Source organism: Sciurus vulgaris (genome assembly GCF_902686455.1).
Source record: "Sciurus vulgaris genome assembly, chromosome: 9".
NCBI lineage: Eukaryota > Metazoa > Chordata > Mammalia > Rodentia > Sciuridae > Sciurus > Sciurus vulgaris.
Genome location: NC_136469.1, coordinates 89,652,310 through 89,671,255, shown reverse-complemented (window position 1 = coordinate 89,671,255; position 18,946 = coordinate 89,652,310). Strand labels below are relative to the sequence as shown.

Here is an 18,946-nt window from a genome sequence, read left to right as displayed (position 1 = left end):
TTATAGTTACTTTTAAAAGTGAAGTCATTTTCAACATATCACAAAAAAATGAATAAGAATTTTAAAAAATTCATTTGGCCAATGAATGTCATTTATGTCACTTTATATGTCAGATAATGAAATGAAAACAAACTACACATACCATTAAGTTTATAAAAGTTTAATAAAGTACAATTTTAATATATTTCTTAATTTAATGCAAAGATGATTCAAAGAGCACTATTTGCCTTTAATTACTCTTTTTCCTTGATGAATATTTATTATACTATATTCTTATTCAAGCTGATAGACTCATATATCTTTAGTATAATTATTAATAGATGAATTTAAAGTTACAAAAGATAGAGACTGGAAACGATGATCTCAAATTAAAAGCAATCATTTTCCTCTAGACAATTACATAATTATAATTATAGATCATAAGTAATGAATATTAATGATTTAAACATAATAAATTGATACTTATCAATAGTACTATATTGCTTAAAATTTCATAAAATAACTAATTTTGTTCTGTGGTCCTGATTATTTTCTCTAAAAATGATCTGTTTACCTTTATTGCTGACTCTAAAAAAAAATAATTGATGTCTTCCTTTCCTGGAGACAGGACCTAAATCCTCCAGTAGAGGACACATAAGAATATTTGTTGAAGAAAAGCACAAAAAAGACAATCATTATCTAAATGTCTTCAATGAAAATTTTGTAGACCTACTGTGATGGACCATCAGTTATAAATTCATGCTGTAATCACTGTAAATAAAGAAGCAGAAGAGTTGTTTTTTTTCTAAATTTAAAAATAAAATTGTTAATAACTAATTTCCTATGGTGGTTCTTAGATTTGTGGGTCTATGGGAACTGATAAATTTGACTCCTGATTTCCCTACATCCATCAAATTCCATTTACACTTTGTGCCTGTCCCAGGATTCAGCATATTATTAGTCAGCATATAATTTGATGTTAAAATTTTTAAATTACCTTATGAAAAGAACATATGTAGACTTTGTAGTGCCCCTGTGTCAGTAAAGTGAGAGGAAGATGGTAAAGACAGCTGGGAAAGAAAGAATGGGACACACTCACTATTGATGATCATATTGAACTCTAGGCTTTTCCCTAGACCAAGTCAAAGGACTGGGATTTTGTTTTGTTTGGTTTTGTTTTGTTTTCCCTTTTTGTGATACTGGGGATCGAACCCAGTGCATCCGAGGCAATCACTGGATCAACTGAACTACTCCTCCAGCCCAGACTGAGATATCTGAACACAGCATGCAGATGGATTTTCAGTAAGCTCTTGAAGGATGAAGTTAAGAGGATTTCCTTATTCAGGATTTTGCCAAACTTAGAAAGGTCTGTTCCCTCTTTCTTGATCTATTCCCTCTTTTTCTTCTTTCCTGTCTTACCAATTTTTTGACAAGAAAACAAACAACATTTTGTGACCATGAATATAACAGTTGCCACACAGGCCAGCAAGAACCCAATCACATCTAAAGAGTGGTACTGGAACCAGGTGAGGTCATGGGAGGCTGGCCTGAGGTGCTTGGCTCCTTTGTGGCGCATGACAAACTCAATCCAGAAGACTGCTCTGTCCAGAGGCTTTACAGGCTGATCATGGTGAATTCTTGATAACCTCATGGCATTCTCTTTATAACTAAAAGACAAATTCATAAAGTTAGTTTTTATTTTTATTTTTTGTTGTGGTTAAGTTCTATGTTGTATGAATCAAAGGTTATACAATGTGTTATACAAGACAAAATTCATAGACATGTTGAGGGAAAGTTTATCTTGCATGAACTTAGCCAGTTGCCCAGGGTTTTAAGAGTCATAACAGGGTAGATGTGCTAGATTCTTAATAAAATGTGGCCTTTAGAAATAGAAATGTAGAGCTGAAAGAAGTGGAATATTTATTTGTGAGTGGATAGCCTAATTTTTCAATGAAATAACTGATTTTATGTGAGCTATATTGTCCAGAACTGTTTAAGATCAAGATGTGAATGATCCAATATTATTGGGTAATATCATTTAATACATCAATATGCATGGTCACTGACAATAACTAGTTCATATGACAAACATGGGGAACTGGTCATAAACATTAATGACTCACTTTACAGTGTTGAGATCTTTGCAGTGTGGTAATTACTCCTTTGCACATATTTGCATATTTGAGATGAAAATGACAATGTCTTTATTGGCCATATCCAGACCAAAGGAAAACACTATGGTTATTTCAAAAGTAGCATATCCAAGTGCATTGAGTTCTTGAAACTAATAAAAAAAAGTCTCCCTAGAAATGGATCCCCTAATCAACATGGCACTAAAATAGCAATAGTCATTGTTAACAGCTCTAATCACGTCTCAAACACAACTGGATAGAAGTCTACGTATTTAAAAGGTAAGGTGTCTTCATTTGAAGTTTCCTAATAGCCTAGTCAGAATTATTTGGTTTCACATTGGTTTGTGTCATGAGTAGTAAAACTTCCAGACTGACTTTCATAGGGATGAGAACAGGTATGTGGTTTGTGAGGCTATATACTGGTGATGGCAAACATTGTTAGGATCAGGGAAAGGGAGTGTACTCATCATTCACAAGTGACTATCATGCACTAGATCCAGCAGCATAAGTTTATCAACATGCACTCTTTGTGTATAATGAAGAAGAGTCATGCTGCCATTCACCTGCATTGAACTATAGGAAAGATCAATTTAATAGTTTCACATGGTAATTCTATTGCATTTTATGCAAAGTGTAGTTGCTATCAAAACTTTTTTCTGCAAATCAGATTTTTGTTAAGATTTTCACTTTTTACAGATAGAGAATATATATAAATTTTATAAATAAATGTATACACATGAATGCAGAAAAACTGTCTTTTTAATAAGAGAATAATCAAGAACTGTGTTCATATACATTATTTCATATTTTAATGTGGTGTTTTATATTTAAGATAAAATATTTTAAATAATAAAATTTACTATGATTTATACATTACAATGTAATCTTTTGTGCCTATTTGTCTTTTAGAATAAGACAATGGAATATCATAAATCCATATTTATTCTCTACACTATACCATCCTTGTGTGTTCAGATAATCTCAGCTATAGTATTAGGTTGAGGGTTAGTGTGAATACATTTTAAATAGACAACTGTTAGTATTTACTTGGAATTTTCTCTGAGTATTAATGATTCTGTTTTCTTGCATCAATAATTTTAAAATCAATAATTAAATTCAATGACATTCTATAGATTAGAGAAAAAGAATCACAAAATCCCTCTACTATCATATGTAAATGAACAAAATTATCAGTAAGTAACATCCTAGTAAGAATGTAATTGATTAAATGTCAAGATCAACATTTATAGGGAAAAAATAATCATACTAAGAATGATTGAAATTCCTAACCCCTAGCTATCTCATAAATTATAATGTTTTTAACATCCCGAAAATTATTAATCATTCAGAAATAACTATTACCTAAGCGCAGTGTATAACAACACTGTTTACCACTGAGTATTAGTAGTTATTTTTGAATGTTTAATATTGGGAACATTATTGTTTCTATTTTGTACTTAATAAATGGTTTATGATATTTAAATATTTTTATTCATAAAATTAAAGATTATCCAGAAAAACAATATAAGTATTTCTATTATATAGTGCTTATTTTGAAAAATATTTGCAGTTATTTGAAGCCAGGTTTTGTTGTTGTTGTTGATGTTATTGTTGTTGTATTTTCTTCTCAGGAAATCATTTTACCATTTGGAAATGAAATTGATGGTTTTACATTAGATAAACTATATTATTCGAAAATAAACCAATTACAAATTTATGGGTCCTGAAACTTTCCAGGGATTACCTATAACATAATAAATGGCAGAGAAATCTTTAAAAGTAGCAGTACTCACGAAGGTTCATAAATGACTGTTCTCAAGGCACTGAGCAAATCTGCACTTGTCATTGTGTTGAGGTTCACCTCCACAGCTGCTCCCTTGGCCTTCATGTGAGCAATGTTATCAGGTTGATCAGCAAACATAGGGATTCCCACCATAGGGATCCCATGATAAATAGCTTCATAGATCCCATTAGTTCCACCATGAGTGATAAAAGCTTTGGTTTTAGGATGACCTAGTTTGGGAAAAGAGTGAGAAGTGTGTGTGGATTTCAAGCTAATACGTTAGCAAAATTTCAGATATGGAAGGGACAAAAAAACTATAGTATATAAGTCACTGAAGATGTAACATTTGTTTTTTTTTTAATTTTTGTTTTCGTTTTGTGGAAAATCTTACCACGTAATACAATGCTACCCTAGAAAACTGTGATTCCAGAAAGAGAATAATCTCTTCTTCATTGTCTAGGAAGATATTACTGAGGTGGTGTTATCAGAGCTGGGACTGAAACCTGAAGTATGAGGAGAGTCTTAACAGAACTAGGGCATGAGTCTATGAACTTAATGGACAATTTTTTAATTACACCTGCTTTAAAACTGGAAGACAAATATGGAAATATTTCATTTTCTGTTGTTTAACAGTAATGTTATGTGACAATAACTGTCACATACTTAACTTACTTAACTTTTCTGTTACCCAATTGTATAGCTTTTCTTCTTCCACAGTCTTACCAAGAAGGTCATTCTGAGGTAGCCAATCAAAAATCCGAGTATTGGCTCCTAGTGTGGCTGGCTTCTTTCCTTTGTATCTCCATAAGACCTGTGGAAGGCAATGCTATACTGTTACAAGTACACACAGTGAAGCTCTGTTAAGTCTGTAGGCTTATTCAAAATCACATTCCTCCGTATTGTAGGTATCAGTTGAGAGCAAGCATAGAGAAAGAGTTTGCAGATTGTAAATGTTGAGGTATATATTAGGACTGCTCATGTCTATCTGTAAAAGCTTCTACTCAAAGTCTATTAAGAATAGTATACATATTTTGAGGCTCATTACTTTAAAATTATTGGAAGTGATTCTTTAAGTAAAGAAATAGAAAATAAATACTACTAGTCAAATAAATCAGGAAATGGAGGTTGCAACCATTATTTATTTCATTCTACCTGTGATGTTACACATGTAGTTTTTTTTTTTTTTTTTTTTTTTAAATATAGTTAGTTTTAGGTTTTTCGTCTTTTTCATTGTTGTTGTTCTTGTTGATGGTATTTTCTTCCCGGCTTTCCTTCCTCCCTCCCTCCCTCCTTTCTTACTTCTGCCCTTTCATCTTTCTTTCATTTTCCCCTCCCTTTCTCCCCAGCAATCTTTCTAATTTCTTTAATTTTTTTGATGGGGAATTTGATAAGGATTTCCTTATATTCCTTTTCTCAAGGAAGTATTTAAAATTAGGATATTAATCATTTTTATACATATTTGTGTTCTGGGAGATAAGGCAAACTTTCAAAGACAAGCATAGAATAAAAACCAGAAATTCTATCATGCCTAATTAGCATAGGTACCTTTGTACGGTCCTATGTAGTTTAACTAATATATAAATATAAAGAGTACAACAAGATTATATAGAGAATAGAATATAGACTTCTAATTATAAAAATCAAGGTAAATTGAATAACAAATTATAAATGCATATTGCTTGACAAGAATGTTATGCTTTTGTTTTTAACTGTAAAATATTGAGTTGGGAAAGAATAAGTGAATCTAATCTTCTACTTCTAAACCAAATATACCTTGATAGAGCTTTTAAAAAACTCAGAAATTTGGAGTATATTTTTTAGCATGATTTTTTCTCTACTCTATGTATAATCATTCTCTTTTCTTGCACCATGGAGCTAACATACTTCAGAACTAGTCCATGAGTAGTTCAAGAGTAGTCCATGCAAGCTAAAATGTTACAAATGGCCTAATATTTACACCTCTATTTTATTAAAAATAAATGATTGCAAAGTGAGTTCTCATAGAAAAGCCAAGTCAAGGTCCTGTAGGCAAGTGATAAGATGTAACTAAGTAGAAGATTTTAATGTTATATAAATGTTTACTTAACACTGTTGTCAGTTATGCTTAGTGTTATGAGTTCCAACATCCATCTGGAAAGAGTACTATTAGGCATACACTCTGTTCCATTAGTAAGATTCTGTTGACCAGGGTTTCAGGTTATACCAACCTTCTGTGGAAGCTGGGCAAGGGCAGAGGCAATGAAATTGGCCTTTTCTTCTGTGAGGTTTTTGACCATTGACCCGAGAGAAAACACCACAATACCATCTTCACCTGAGCTCTGGACAAAGTCTTCCATTTCCTGCAGACAAACATTCTTTCTATTAAAAAGTGCAGCATCATGAGGAAAAACATGTTTGCCTACACTTCTAAGTGGAAGAAATAAAAAGCAATGTCAGAGAAATTGTTAGACTGGTTCTGTCTTATGATACATAACTACGTATCTATTTGAAAGGAAGTATGTCCCTGAAACTTATGGTTAAAATGTATCATAAGTGATTGCAAGTATAATATGAATCAAATCACCACAGAAACAAACAGGCAATGATGGCAGCTCATCTCATGGCAAGTGGAACTGTTATTCTCAAGGTATCATTTTCCCAACCAGAAAGTTGTCAACAAACTTGTAAAATTATTTCATGTCAGGAAGCCCAAGAAAGGATCCATGATTTTAGGCTTTTAAAATCATCAGTATGCCTGTTACACCCAACAATTACCTTCCTGTGAGACAAACTTTAAGATAATTTTTCAGTAGAATGCACTTTCCTGATTAACAAGACTGTGAAGAAATTTCTCAAAAATGTGATATATAGTAAAATATTTTGGAAGGAGATTCCACAGTTTATCTACTGCTACAATAATAATGACATTTTTAAGATGGTACATTTAATTTGAGCCTTAGAGCAGAACTAAAGTACAAATTTCTACACAAATAAAATTCACTGAGTCCCTACTTAGAGATTTGCAAATTGGGCACTGTAAAGTCCAGGAGTGGAAACTTTTACATAATAATCTATGTGAATGCCACCTTCTAAAGTTGTGTTCTATATTATCTGTGCAACTATTTGTGTTCACTCTGGTAACACTCTCTCAGTTAATGGCTAGTAAATTATCAGGGGAGTGACAACGTGTTCAGCGGGTAGTGCATTGTAATTTCCAGCTTGCTTAATGTCAGGAGAGTGTTTCTCAATTGCTAATATTTGTTTTCTCCTAAACAGGTGTTCATCAAGCAAATCAAAACACACACACACATACACACATACAACCATGCCGATTTGCATTTTTTACTTAACTGGGTCCATTACTTCTTATTCTATTTATCTAGTGACTAGGGTTGGCATCAGATCTGCTAATTTGATGCCACCATTATCCTCCCTCCCCCACACCACTTTACAACCCAGATTGTTAGCCCACCAACTTCCTCACCAACCATTGGTCTGTCATTATTAGCCCGTGAAATTCCACTACTTATGAATAGCTCCCCCGCCATTTTCTCTCTCTCCTCCTCCTCACTATCATGCTCTCTCCTCCTGGCTTTCACACTCTCTCTCTCTTGCATGCATGCTCTCTCTCTTTCTCTCATTTTCTCTCTCTCACCCTGCAGGAAGACACTCTGCCTGTCCACTTAATAAAATCTCTCCTGTGAGTTCCCACGTCTGGGGTGGTTTCTGGGTGCTTTCAACTAGCATAATTCATTCATCACATATAAAAACTGTGATTGGGGGTCATACTCCTGAAGCCTGTATCAATAACTAATCTGAGTTTGGAATTGAATCATTAGCACTCCTTCTTGTAAACCATGTCTATGTTATTTTTCGTGTCATTATACATGTGAAAGGAGAGAAAAAAAGGATAAATAGTATGGTAAGTGTATTATCTACTGATCATGGATGTGTTATATCACTCTCTGTATATTTTTTTAGTTATTGTTTCCTTAATTCCTGTACTGAAAATACTCAGCAAAGCTTCTCTGCATCCATAAACTTGTCTGCTAAGTAAAGCAGATTCATAATCTTGAAATGAAATTTTAAACTTAAGTATGCTTTATTTATGTTAAACTGAAATCAAGAACTCTCCTGTGTACTCCATTTGACCAGCAACCTACTAAGGAGATTATCATCATTGGCCTACCAACCAGATAAAAAAATATTTTGTCTCCTCACTCACCCCTGTTAATAATTAAAAATAATGTTCTTACCAAGGTGATCTAATGATTTCTTTTGTTTCTTTAAACTTATTTCTGTCCAATATTTCTGGCATTCCAAATATATTCATTGAAAACTTTGGAATTTGACATACAAATTTATTTTTCACCCAAAAAACAAATACTGACCATGCTTATAGAAAGCGATATCATTTCTCTTTCTCTCCCTCTCTCTCTCTCTCTCTCTCTCTCTCTCTCTCTCTCTCTCTCTCTCTCTCTCTCTCTCTCAATAATGATTGACTTTATTTTGACCACATGAAGAATGTTCACAGTCAGAAAGTACACATGCACCTTACCATGCAAATGGAAAGGAAAATGACCATGTATTCCACTTTCCTCCCCAGAGAACAACTCTAAAGGCCATGAGCAGGATTGGTGGGGTTGTTCCACTCCTGGAAATTGGATCTCATCTCTAGTATGATTTCACATACACTGACAGAGACATATTTTGTATTTAAATTACTGCTAAATCATTATGACATGAAATTTTCTCCTATCCATCTTCTCAGGCATAGTGTTTGAGAAACCTTGTTTTCTCTCAATGCTTCTTCACAATACCTTTCATTAAGAGAATTCCATAAGACCCAGGCTGCCTTCCATATCTCCCAGGGTCAGGGCTCAGGCCCCTTGGCATAGCTGGGAGGAAACACTTGGGGCAGCTACTGCTCAGGAACAAGGTTCTGCTGTCTCTTGCCTGCTTGCTGAAGTGTCTGAGTGACCAAGTGCTGCCACGCCCAAGGATTGGGTTGCAGGACCAAGAAGGAGGGAGAGATGGAGGTAATTATTCAGCTGGTTGTTCCCAGTAACTCATGGAGTGAAGGCTCAGGCCGTGACTGTCCAGCATTGTGTTGGCAGTTGTGCAGAAGTGGGGGCCTTAGGCTGAGGCTGTCTTTGAACTTATGATCTTTCTGACTAAGCCTCCTGAGCTGCTGGGATTATAGGCATTGCAAGTCTTTCAGTTTTATTATTAATTATCTATGTTGATGACTGTCAATCTATTTTTAACATTTTCTAACAACACTGAGACCTTGTACTACCCAAACAATTTTCAGAAATCACATGAAAATCCCTTTTGGGCTAAAACTAAACTCATCATAACTATGTGCAATTTTTTCACCAATTGTTACCTCTGCCAATAAATGTTACCACTATGCAATAAACCCTCAAGATTAAAATCTAGGAATGCTACCTTATTCCATGTTTTTCCCTAACAATTTTTTCTTCTTATTCATCAAATACTATGCAATTCACAAGGAATTCTCATAAAGGTATCTTTCTCTATCAACCCTTTTGGAAAATGTCCCTGGTGATACTTTCCACATGCATGGGGAAGACCAAAGTGTTCACCTTGGTGATTCCCATGGTTCTACTACCTGTCTCTGCACTCAGTATCCTCACTAAGAATACAGGTATTTTTAGTATACCACTGGAATTATTTTATTTTTGGCTACTTTCTCAAGTAATTCCATGAGACCTAATGTAACTCAAAAAGACCCCTATAATAATGAAAATGACCTGGGAGTGATAGACTGAAGTGATTCAACAACATATCTGTGTAATTGGGGCTATAAACTTTAAAGGAAAATGGGACAATGTTCATTATCATAGACCTACCTTAGGTAAAGGTTTGGCAGGTTTGCAGTGCAAACCTCCAACAAACTCAAAATTGGGTAAGTATGGACGAGGAAATTCAAAATCCCAATATGTCCGAATTAGCCAAATTTCAGCTTTGCCCATAATCTCACATAATGTAGTAGGTCTTCCTGGAGAAAATGAAGATTTGGGTGGAGAAAGTTAATATACATATTTTCTAAGAAAAAAAAATGTACCACAGATTACCTTATAAGCTATTAGGGAAAAGAATTAAGACCAGTATAATACTTACAATGACTATATGTTAAAAGGAAGAAAGGATCAAGAAAAGGAGGAAGAACAGAAAGAGAGGGTAAAGGGAGAGAGAAAGAAAGAAGGGAGAAAGGAATAAAAAAAAGGGATTGGGGGCACTGAAGGAGAAATGATATGTAAGTATAAATTCATAATTGTAAAAGAAACAAAAATTTAACAACTATTGAGAAATTTAGTACTAATTTTTTCTAAGTGTAGAAAATAGATTAACTCCATCAAAGCCTCATTCAAGTCACCTCTCAACAATTTCCGAGTTTTTATCCAGGAATACATCTCTGTCTTACAGTTTCTATATTCTCAAACATATCATTGAAGGACCCATAACTAATTCAATCCATCATTTTTCCTGGATCAAATCCTATTTCTTAAATTGATTTGTTATTATGTTTTCAGTAAACAATTCCTGATTAATTCACACCCAATACAACCTGCTTCTATGTGAGATGCACATATAAATACATTAATACCACATACTTATTTTAGTGTTAACTTATATGATGGTTTTTGAAAGGGGCAGATTCTAAGTATTAACTTTAGGAGTTTTGTGAAAAAGGATGAGTATTTGTAAATAAAATCAACCTCTCCTACACCCAAGAAAATATGTTGTGCAACTGAGAAAAGCAAAAACTCAAATGAGAATATTTCCTTACTAAGAACTCTAATATAATTTGTAACTATATGAGCCTGGAATAAAAAGTCTCTTTGAATAGTCATTACTTAGTAGTGCTTGAAGTCATGTGTGAAGTCACATAGCCAATGTCTTAATTTGATCATGAAGAAAGATGGCCCAAATATTCTCAACTTGAAATTTTCAGAGATTGGAAGAGAACTTTTCCCCACATCTTCCACATCAGACTGTTTAAGCTCTGTATGTGCCTTATTTTGTGCTGAGCATGTAGCTCAATAGTAGAGGCCATACAAAGGCCTGGGTTTGATCCCTAGCACTTCAAATACTGGTTGCTTTATTTCATGTGAGCTTCATCCTGGCTTGATCCCTAGGTGAAGTTTATGTTCATAAATTCCAGACCAAATTTTTAGGAAGACCTAACTGAATTCAGTAAAATTGTATTTTAAAAGAAGTGATTCACAATTGCACACATATAGTCAATGAAAACTGAAAATAAATTTGAACAAAAGTATACAAAATTGGCAAATAATTTCATAAGGCATTTTAAAAGTTATATTGAAGAACTATGAATAAAAGTACTGACTTAAATTATCATCAAATCCTTTCTTATAATTACATTATTTATATAAATAGTAGTAAATATTGGACAATTATGTGAGCAATATAAAATTGATAAATTATCAAGTATGAGCTGCCAAGTGAATATTGTTATTTATTGCTTCTTTTATTTTAAAGGTATATGTGAGTCTAAAAAAGATGACTTTTAATTCAAAGAACTCATGGAGGTAACTTGAGTTTATTGCTGCATACCTTACTGTAATTGATGTAGACAAGAGAAACTTTCCAGAGTGACAGTTATCAATTTCTGAGGTGATATGTTAGCTAGACTGACATGTACAGATGACTTCTAGGCTATCTAGATATTAGCTTATATCCGATGAGAAGATTCATATGAACAATTTCTGGAACACTTTTTTTAAAGAGTAAAAGTATATTCTCTATTTCATTTTCATTTTCCTTCAGGCCAGTCTACAAATAACCTAGTCCAATTATCTGAGCAAGAACAATAACACAAAGTATGTAACTTAATAAGATAATTAGTTCTGGATTCCTGGATGACTTTGTGACTAGAACTTACTTTCTTCATGTGGATAGTTACATGAGGGAGAAATAATTTCTGTGCATTTATGGTGTTTTGTTGTATATGTTTTTACTGCACCTCACACTATACAGTCAATTGTTTCATGGTAGGTGACATATCATAGTAGCACAAACCAGAATAGTTAACTATGGATGATATGAATGCTGTCAAATCCTACAAACATTTTGAAAACAGAAATGACGGGCTCTCCAGTCAAATAATTTATGTACTGTGAGAAAAAGCATTGCACGTAGTATGATCTCAGATATTTTTCACCTGAGTCACTAGAAAAACTGAGTTTAATGAATGAAATGGGGAAAACTTCCAAAACATTTTGGTGTCAGGTAAATTTTGAAATACAACTAAATATCCAAATGGTGGTAGATATTTGGACTTACAGGTGAGCATTACAAGGGAGACAGTCTGTCCCAAAATGCAAATTTTGGGATCATTGGCATACAAATGATAACTAAAATCAAATAGTTTTATGAGATAATAAAAGAACTGGGTATACACCGAGAACATTGAAAATTTGAAAAAGGCTCACTTCTAACTTAAGAGTAATATATACTTATACTGTGGTATGTGCTGAGTACATTCTAAAGACATAGACTGAAATGTTTGACAGCCCCACAAATAGAAGGAAAACATGAAAAATAAAGAAAACTTTAACTAGTTCCAAATCTAAAACATAAGTGGTAATAGAAAAAACAAAAAATAGAAAACATAAAGCAGTTGTAAAAATAAAATATGCCAGTGAACTTACAGAATGAAAATGTATACAATGTATGGAAATGTATACAAAGTCTCAGGTGAAAGACATGGAATTTATATTATATTTTTAATCCAGTTATATATCAATTATATACTAAAGAAATAGAAAAAATAAAGAACAGAAATCATAAAGCAGTTGTAAAAATAAAATATACCAGTTAACTCAAAGAATAAAATGTATGAAAACTCTCAGATTAAAGACATGGAATTTACATTAGATTTTTAATTCAATTATATACTGATTATCAGAAACACATCAAAATATTAGTATAATAAATAACTTCCAAGTAAGGACAGCAAATGAATTATTTTTTCATACAGCCACATGTGTATTACTTCACATTCTATATGCAATACATTTTTCAGTCAACTTACTTTATATTTTTTATATACATTAATGTTTTAGATGAAGAATTTTTGACCAAAATATAATTAGATTTGTTTTGTTTTGTTTTGTTTTGTTGTGGCGCTGGAGATCAAATCCAGGGCCTTGTGCTTGCTAGGCAATAATTAGATATTTTTAACCTAGTGTTTTCTATAACCGAAAACTTTTGTCTATGTGAATTTATTTTATTTCTACAATTATTTCATGGATTTTCTTTCTTTTGTATTTCCCCCACTTTATTGTATTTTTCTAACTGGGTGACTTTAAATTTAGTAATCTTCCATTTTTCCATAAAATGAACTCCCTAAGGAAAACATCATGGAATTTTAGGTAACATTTAAAACTCCACCATAATTGAGAAAGAATATTACAGATTGTCCAGAAACTGACAATATCACTAGAAAGTCAGAAGTAGAGCCATCACACTCACCCAGCTGAATCTGTGAGGCCTATTTGCAATAAGGACTACTCTGACAAAATAAAGTCATTAAAAAAGAATTAGGCCGCTGTTTTACACCACAGGGCTTAAAAGTTTTGTTACAAAAGTTTACTCTCCCATCAACTAATTCATAGACTGCTTTACACTTAGAAATTTAGAACCACTTTTCAAAAAGCCTTTTCCAATAATGAATCAGAAACTATTCAGAAAAAAATCTTAAAATTATATAGATTAAAAATAAATGGAAAACAGCAAATATGAAACTTGAAGTATAGAAAAATAAAATGCTTGTAACTAAGAAAGTTAGAGAAATAGTAGAGTAAAAAAAGAAAAAGAAAAAATGACATCGTGTGGAAAAGGACATTATTATAAATAGAAATCATATTAATATCATGATAAAAATCAACCCTACTTATAATTTAGGTGCTATAATTCTACGATGATTAGTTAACTGAATACAGTAATATTTTAATGGAAGAGAAGGAAAAGTTAGACTTGTTCTAGGAATGAATTAATAGTTTAGGTTTTTAAAAAATGTTATACACTTTATAAATAGGTAAAGAGCAAGATCTTATGACCATTTCAAGAAATATAAATAATATTATTCATAAAGATGAAAGTTATTAGTAAATTAGGAATAGAAAAGTGCTCTCTTTACAGTACACGCACAAAATTTTTAAAAAGGTTCATTAAATGTAGCTTTTTGTGTTGAAATATTGTGAACATTCTAATTGGGATGAGAAAAAGTCAATGGTACATATAAGGACATATCGATCCAACAATGTTCTGCACTACTACAGTTAAATAAGAAAACAATTATGTGAACAAAGAAGATCTAGGTGATTATCTACCTAATGATGTTTTGTTATGTAGCAAATCCAAAAGAAAATAGAGATAAGTCATTGGAATTTATGACAGTTTAAATTTTGAAAGAATTGACAAAATATAAATAACAATGTCTGTGCACAAGCAGATGAAAATTTAATATAAAATGTTTGTTTTTAAATTTAAAATTGAATAATTTCTAAACCATTGTATAAAAATAATTTCTAAACCATTGTATACTGAGTTGTAGCTCAGTAATAGAGTACTTGCCAACCATACCTGAGGTCCTGCTTTGATTCCCAACACCAACCATGTGTAAACTACATTTAGAATTATAAAATCTTACTAAAACCCATAATAATAAAACAGCTAATATGTTCATGGACTACAAGGGTCTACCCTTGAATATATAGATTCATTGTAAATCTTACTACAATATAAAAGTCAGAAGTTACAGAGAACCTGACAATTTCTTTTTTTTTTTATTTTAAAAATTTTAATGCTTTATTCAAATGTTCGCTTCTACCTTTCTTTCTTTTTTTAATTCATTTTTATTGTAAACAAATAGGATACATCCTGTTTCTCTGTTTGTACATGTGTAATCATACATTTACCTAGGGTAACAGTTTTTCATTCATTCTGTTATTTACCCCCCACCTCTCCCACCCCTCTTATCCCTCTATACAGTCCCTCCTTCCTCCATTTTTGCCCCCTTCTCAACCCCTATATGTGTCATCATCTGCTTATCAGCGAGATCATTCGTCCTTTGGTTTTTTGAGATTGGCTTATCTCACTAAGCATGATATTCCCCAACTGCATCCATTTGCCTGCAATGCCATAGTTCTATTATTCTTTATAGCTGGGTAATATTCCATGGTATATATATACCACAGTTTCTTTATCCATTCATCAATTGAGGAGCATCTAGGTTGGTTCCACATACTGGCTATTGTGAATTGAGCAGCTATGAACATTGTTGTGGCTGTATCTCTGTAGTATGCTGATTTTAAGTTCTTTGGGTATAGGCCGAAGAATGGGATAGCTGGGTCAAATGGTGGTTGCATACCAAGTTTTCTAAGGAATCTCCATACTGCTTTCCAGAGTGGCTGCACTAATTTGCAGCCCCACCAGCATGTATGAGTGTAACTTTTCCCCCACATCCTCTACAACACCTACTGTTGCTTGTATTCTTGATAATCGCCATTCTAATTGGGGTGAGATGGAATCTTAGGGTAGTTTTGATTTGCATTTATCTTATTATTAAAGATGTTGAACATTTTTTCATATGTTTGTTGATTGCTTGTAGATATTCTTCTGTGAAGTGTGTGTTCATGTCCTTAGCCCATTTCTTGATTGGGTTATTTGTATTCTTGGTGTAGAGTTTTTTGAGTTCTTTATATATTCTGGAAATTAGTGCTCTATCTGAAGTATGAGTGGCAAAGATTTTCTCCCACTCTGTAGGCTCTCTCTTTGCATTGCTGATAGTTTCCTTTGCTGAGAGAAAGCTATTTAGTTTGAATCTATCCCAGTTATTGATTCTTGCTTTTATTTCTTATGCTATGGGACTCCTGTTAAGGAAGTCTGATCCTAAGACAATAAGTTGAAGATTTGGACCTACTTCTATAAGATGCAGGGTCTCTGATCTGATTTCAAGGCCCTTGATGCATTGTGAGTTGATTTTTGTGCAGGATGAGAGATAGGGGTTTAGTTTCATTATGTTGCATATGGATTTCCAGTTTGCCAGCACATTTGTTGAAGAGATTATCTTTTCTCCATTGCATATTTTTGGCAACTTTGTCTATTATGAGAATAATTGTATTTATTTGGGTTTGTATTCGTGTCTTCTATTCTGTACCATTGATCTACCTGTCTATTTTGGTGCCAATACTATGCCGTTTTTGTTACCATTGCTTTGTAGGAGAGTTCATGGTCTGATATTGCGATACCCCCTGCTTCCCTCTTCCTGCTAAGGATTGCTTTAGCTATTCTGGGTTTCTTATTCTTCCAGATGAATTTCATGATTGCTTGCTCTATTTCTATAAGGTACGTCATTGGGATTTTAATTGGAATTGCATTGAATCTGTATAGCACTTTTGGTAGTATGGGCATTTTGACAATATTAGCTCTGCCTATCCAAGAACATGGGAGATCTTTCCATCTTCTAAGGTTTTCTTTAATTTCTTCCTTTAGTGTTCTGTAGTTCTCATTGTAGAGGTCCTTTACCTCTTTTGTTAGATTGATTCCCTAGTATTTTATTTTTTTCAAAGCTATTGTGAATGGGGTAGTTTTCCTAACTTCTCTTTCTGAAGATTCATCACTTATGTATAAAAATGCACTGGATTTATGAGCATTAATCTTATATCCTGCTACTTTACTGAATTCACTTATGAGTTCTAAAAGTTTTCTGGTGGAATTTCCTGGTTCCTCTAAGTACATAATCATATCATCAGCAAATAGCGATAGTTTGAGTTCTTCTTTCCCTATTTGTATCCCTTTAATTTTCTTGGTCTTTCGAATTGCTCTAAGCTAGAGTTTCAAGTACAATGTTGAATAGAAGTGGTGAAAGAGGGCATCCCTGCCTTGTTCCAGTTTTTAGGGGGAATGCTTTCAGTTTTCCACCATTTAGAATGATATTGGCCATTGGGCTTAGTGTAGATGGCGTTTACAATGTTAAGGAGTGTTCCCACTACCCTATTTTTTCTAGTGTTTTGAGCATGAAAGGATGGTGTATTTTATCAAATGCTTTTTCTGCATCTATCAAAATAATCATGTGATTCTTGACTTTAAGTGCTATGGTGAATTACATTTATTGATTTCTGAATGTTGAACCAACCTTGCATCCCTGGGATAAAACCCACTTGATCTTGGTGCACTATCTTTTTAATATACTTTTGTATGCCATTTGCTACGATTTTGTTGAGAATTTTTGCATCAATATTCATTAAGGATATTGGTCTGAAATTTTCTTTCCTTGATGTGTCTCGGTCTGGTTTAGGTATCAGGGTGATATTGACTTCATAGAATGAGTTTGGGAGGGTTCCCTCCTCTTCTATTTCATGGAATACTTTGAGAAGTATTGGAATGAGCTCTTCTTTAAAGGTTTTGTAGAACTTGGCTGAGAACCCATCTGGTCCCGGACTTTTCTTTGTTGGTTGGCTTTTGATGACTTCTTCTAATTCATTACTTGAAATTGATCTATTTCAATTGTGCATGTCCTCCTGGTTCAGTTTAGGTAATTCATGTCTCTAGAAATCTGTTGATGTCTTCGAGATTTTGTAATTTGTTGGAGTATAGATTTTCAAAATAGCTTCTCTTTATGTTTTGTATTTCAATCATGTCTGTTGTGATATTTCCTTGTTCATTCCAAATTTCAATATTTTGGGTTTTCTCTCTTCTTCTCTTTGTTAGTGTGGCTAAGTGTTTATCAATTTTGTTTATTTTTTCAAAGACCCAACTGTTTATTTTGTCATTTTTTTTGATTGTTTCTTTTGTTTCAATTTCGTTGATTTCAGCTCTGATTTAACTATTTCCTGTCTTCTACTACTTTTGGTGTTGCTCTGTTCTTCTTTTTCTAGGGCTTTGAGCTGTAGTGTTAGGTCATTTATTTGTTGATTTTTTTTTTCTTCTTTTACTGAATGTGCTCTATGAAATAAATTTTCCTCTAAGAACTGCTTTCATAGTGTCCCAGAGATTTTGATATGTTGTTTCTTTGTTCTCATTTACCTCTAAGAATTTTTTAATTTCTTTCCTGATATCTTGTTATTCATTCATCATACAATAGCATATTATTGAATCTCCAGGAATTGGAGTAGTTTCTGTATTTTACTCTGTCATTTATTTCTAATTTCAATCCATTATGATCTGATAGAATACAAGGTATTATCTCTATCTTCTTGTATTTGCTAAGAGTAGCTTTGTGGCATAATATATGATCTATTTTAGTGAAGGATCCATGTGCTGCTGAGAAGAAAGTGTATTCACTCTTTGTTGGATGATATAGTCTATAAATGTCTGTTAAGTCTAAATTATTGATTGAGTTATTGAGATCTGTGGTTTCTTTGTTCAATTTTTGTTTGGAGGATCTGTCCAGTGGTGAGAGAGGTGTGTTAAAATCGCCTAGTATTATTGTGTTGTGGTCTATTTGATTTCTGGCAGTGAGAAGGATTTGTTTGATGTATATTGATGAGCCACTCTTTGGGGCATAGATATTTACGATTGTTATGTCTTGCTGATTTATGCTTCCCTTAAGCGGTATGAAATGTCCTTCTCTATCCCTTCTGACTAACTTTGGCTTGAAGTCCACATTATCTGATATGAGGATGGATACTCCAGCTTTTTTGCTGTGTCCATGTGCATGGTATGTTTTTCCCCATCATTTCACCTTTACTCTGTGTGTATCTCTTTCTATGAGATGAGTCTCTTACAGGCAGCAAATTGTTGGATCTTTCTTTTTAATCCAATCTGCCAGTATATGTCTTTTGATTGATGAGTTCAGGCCATTAACATTCAGGGATATTATTGAGATGTGATTTGTATTCCCAGTCATTTGGCTCTTTTTTGTTTGTTTGTTTGTTTGTTTTTGACATGACTTGATTTCTCCATTATTTGGTTGTTCCCTTAGGGTTGTTCCTCCCTTTGCTGATTTACATCATTGTTTTTCATCTCTTCCTCATGGAATATTTTGTTGAGAATATTCTGTAAAGCCGGCTTACTT

At 33.1% G+C, this 18,946-nt stretch overlaps 1 protein-coding gene across 2 annotated transcripts in view; it reads right to left on the bottom strand.

Annotated features, from left to right (window-relative positions):
* Positions 1 to 611: 611 nt before the first annotated feature.
* The window catches only part of LOC306669127 (UDP-glucuronosyltransferase 2A1), a gene marked incomplete at its 5' end in the record, with an annotated part of 42,032 nt that continues 23,697 nt past the window's right edge, over positions 612 to 18,946 (bottom strand). For both annotated transcript variants that reach the window (XM_079153007.1, XM_079153006.1), the window contains 5 exons: positions 612 to 1,646; positions 3,905 to 4,124; positions 4,618 to 4,705; positions 6,102 to 6,233; positions 9,750 to 9,898. In XM_079153007.1, the coding sequence (XP_079009133.1) occupies positions 1,367 to 1,646; positions 3,905 to 4,124; positions 4,618 to 4,705; positions 6,102 to 6,233; positions 9,750 to 9,898 (869 nt within the window). In that variant the 3' untranslated portion in view covers positions 612 to 1,366. The remainder of the gene's footprint in view (positions 1,647 to 3,904; positions 4,125 to 4,617; positions 4,706 to 6,101; positions 6,234 to 9,749; positions 9,899 to 18,946) is intronic.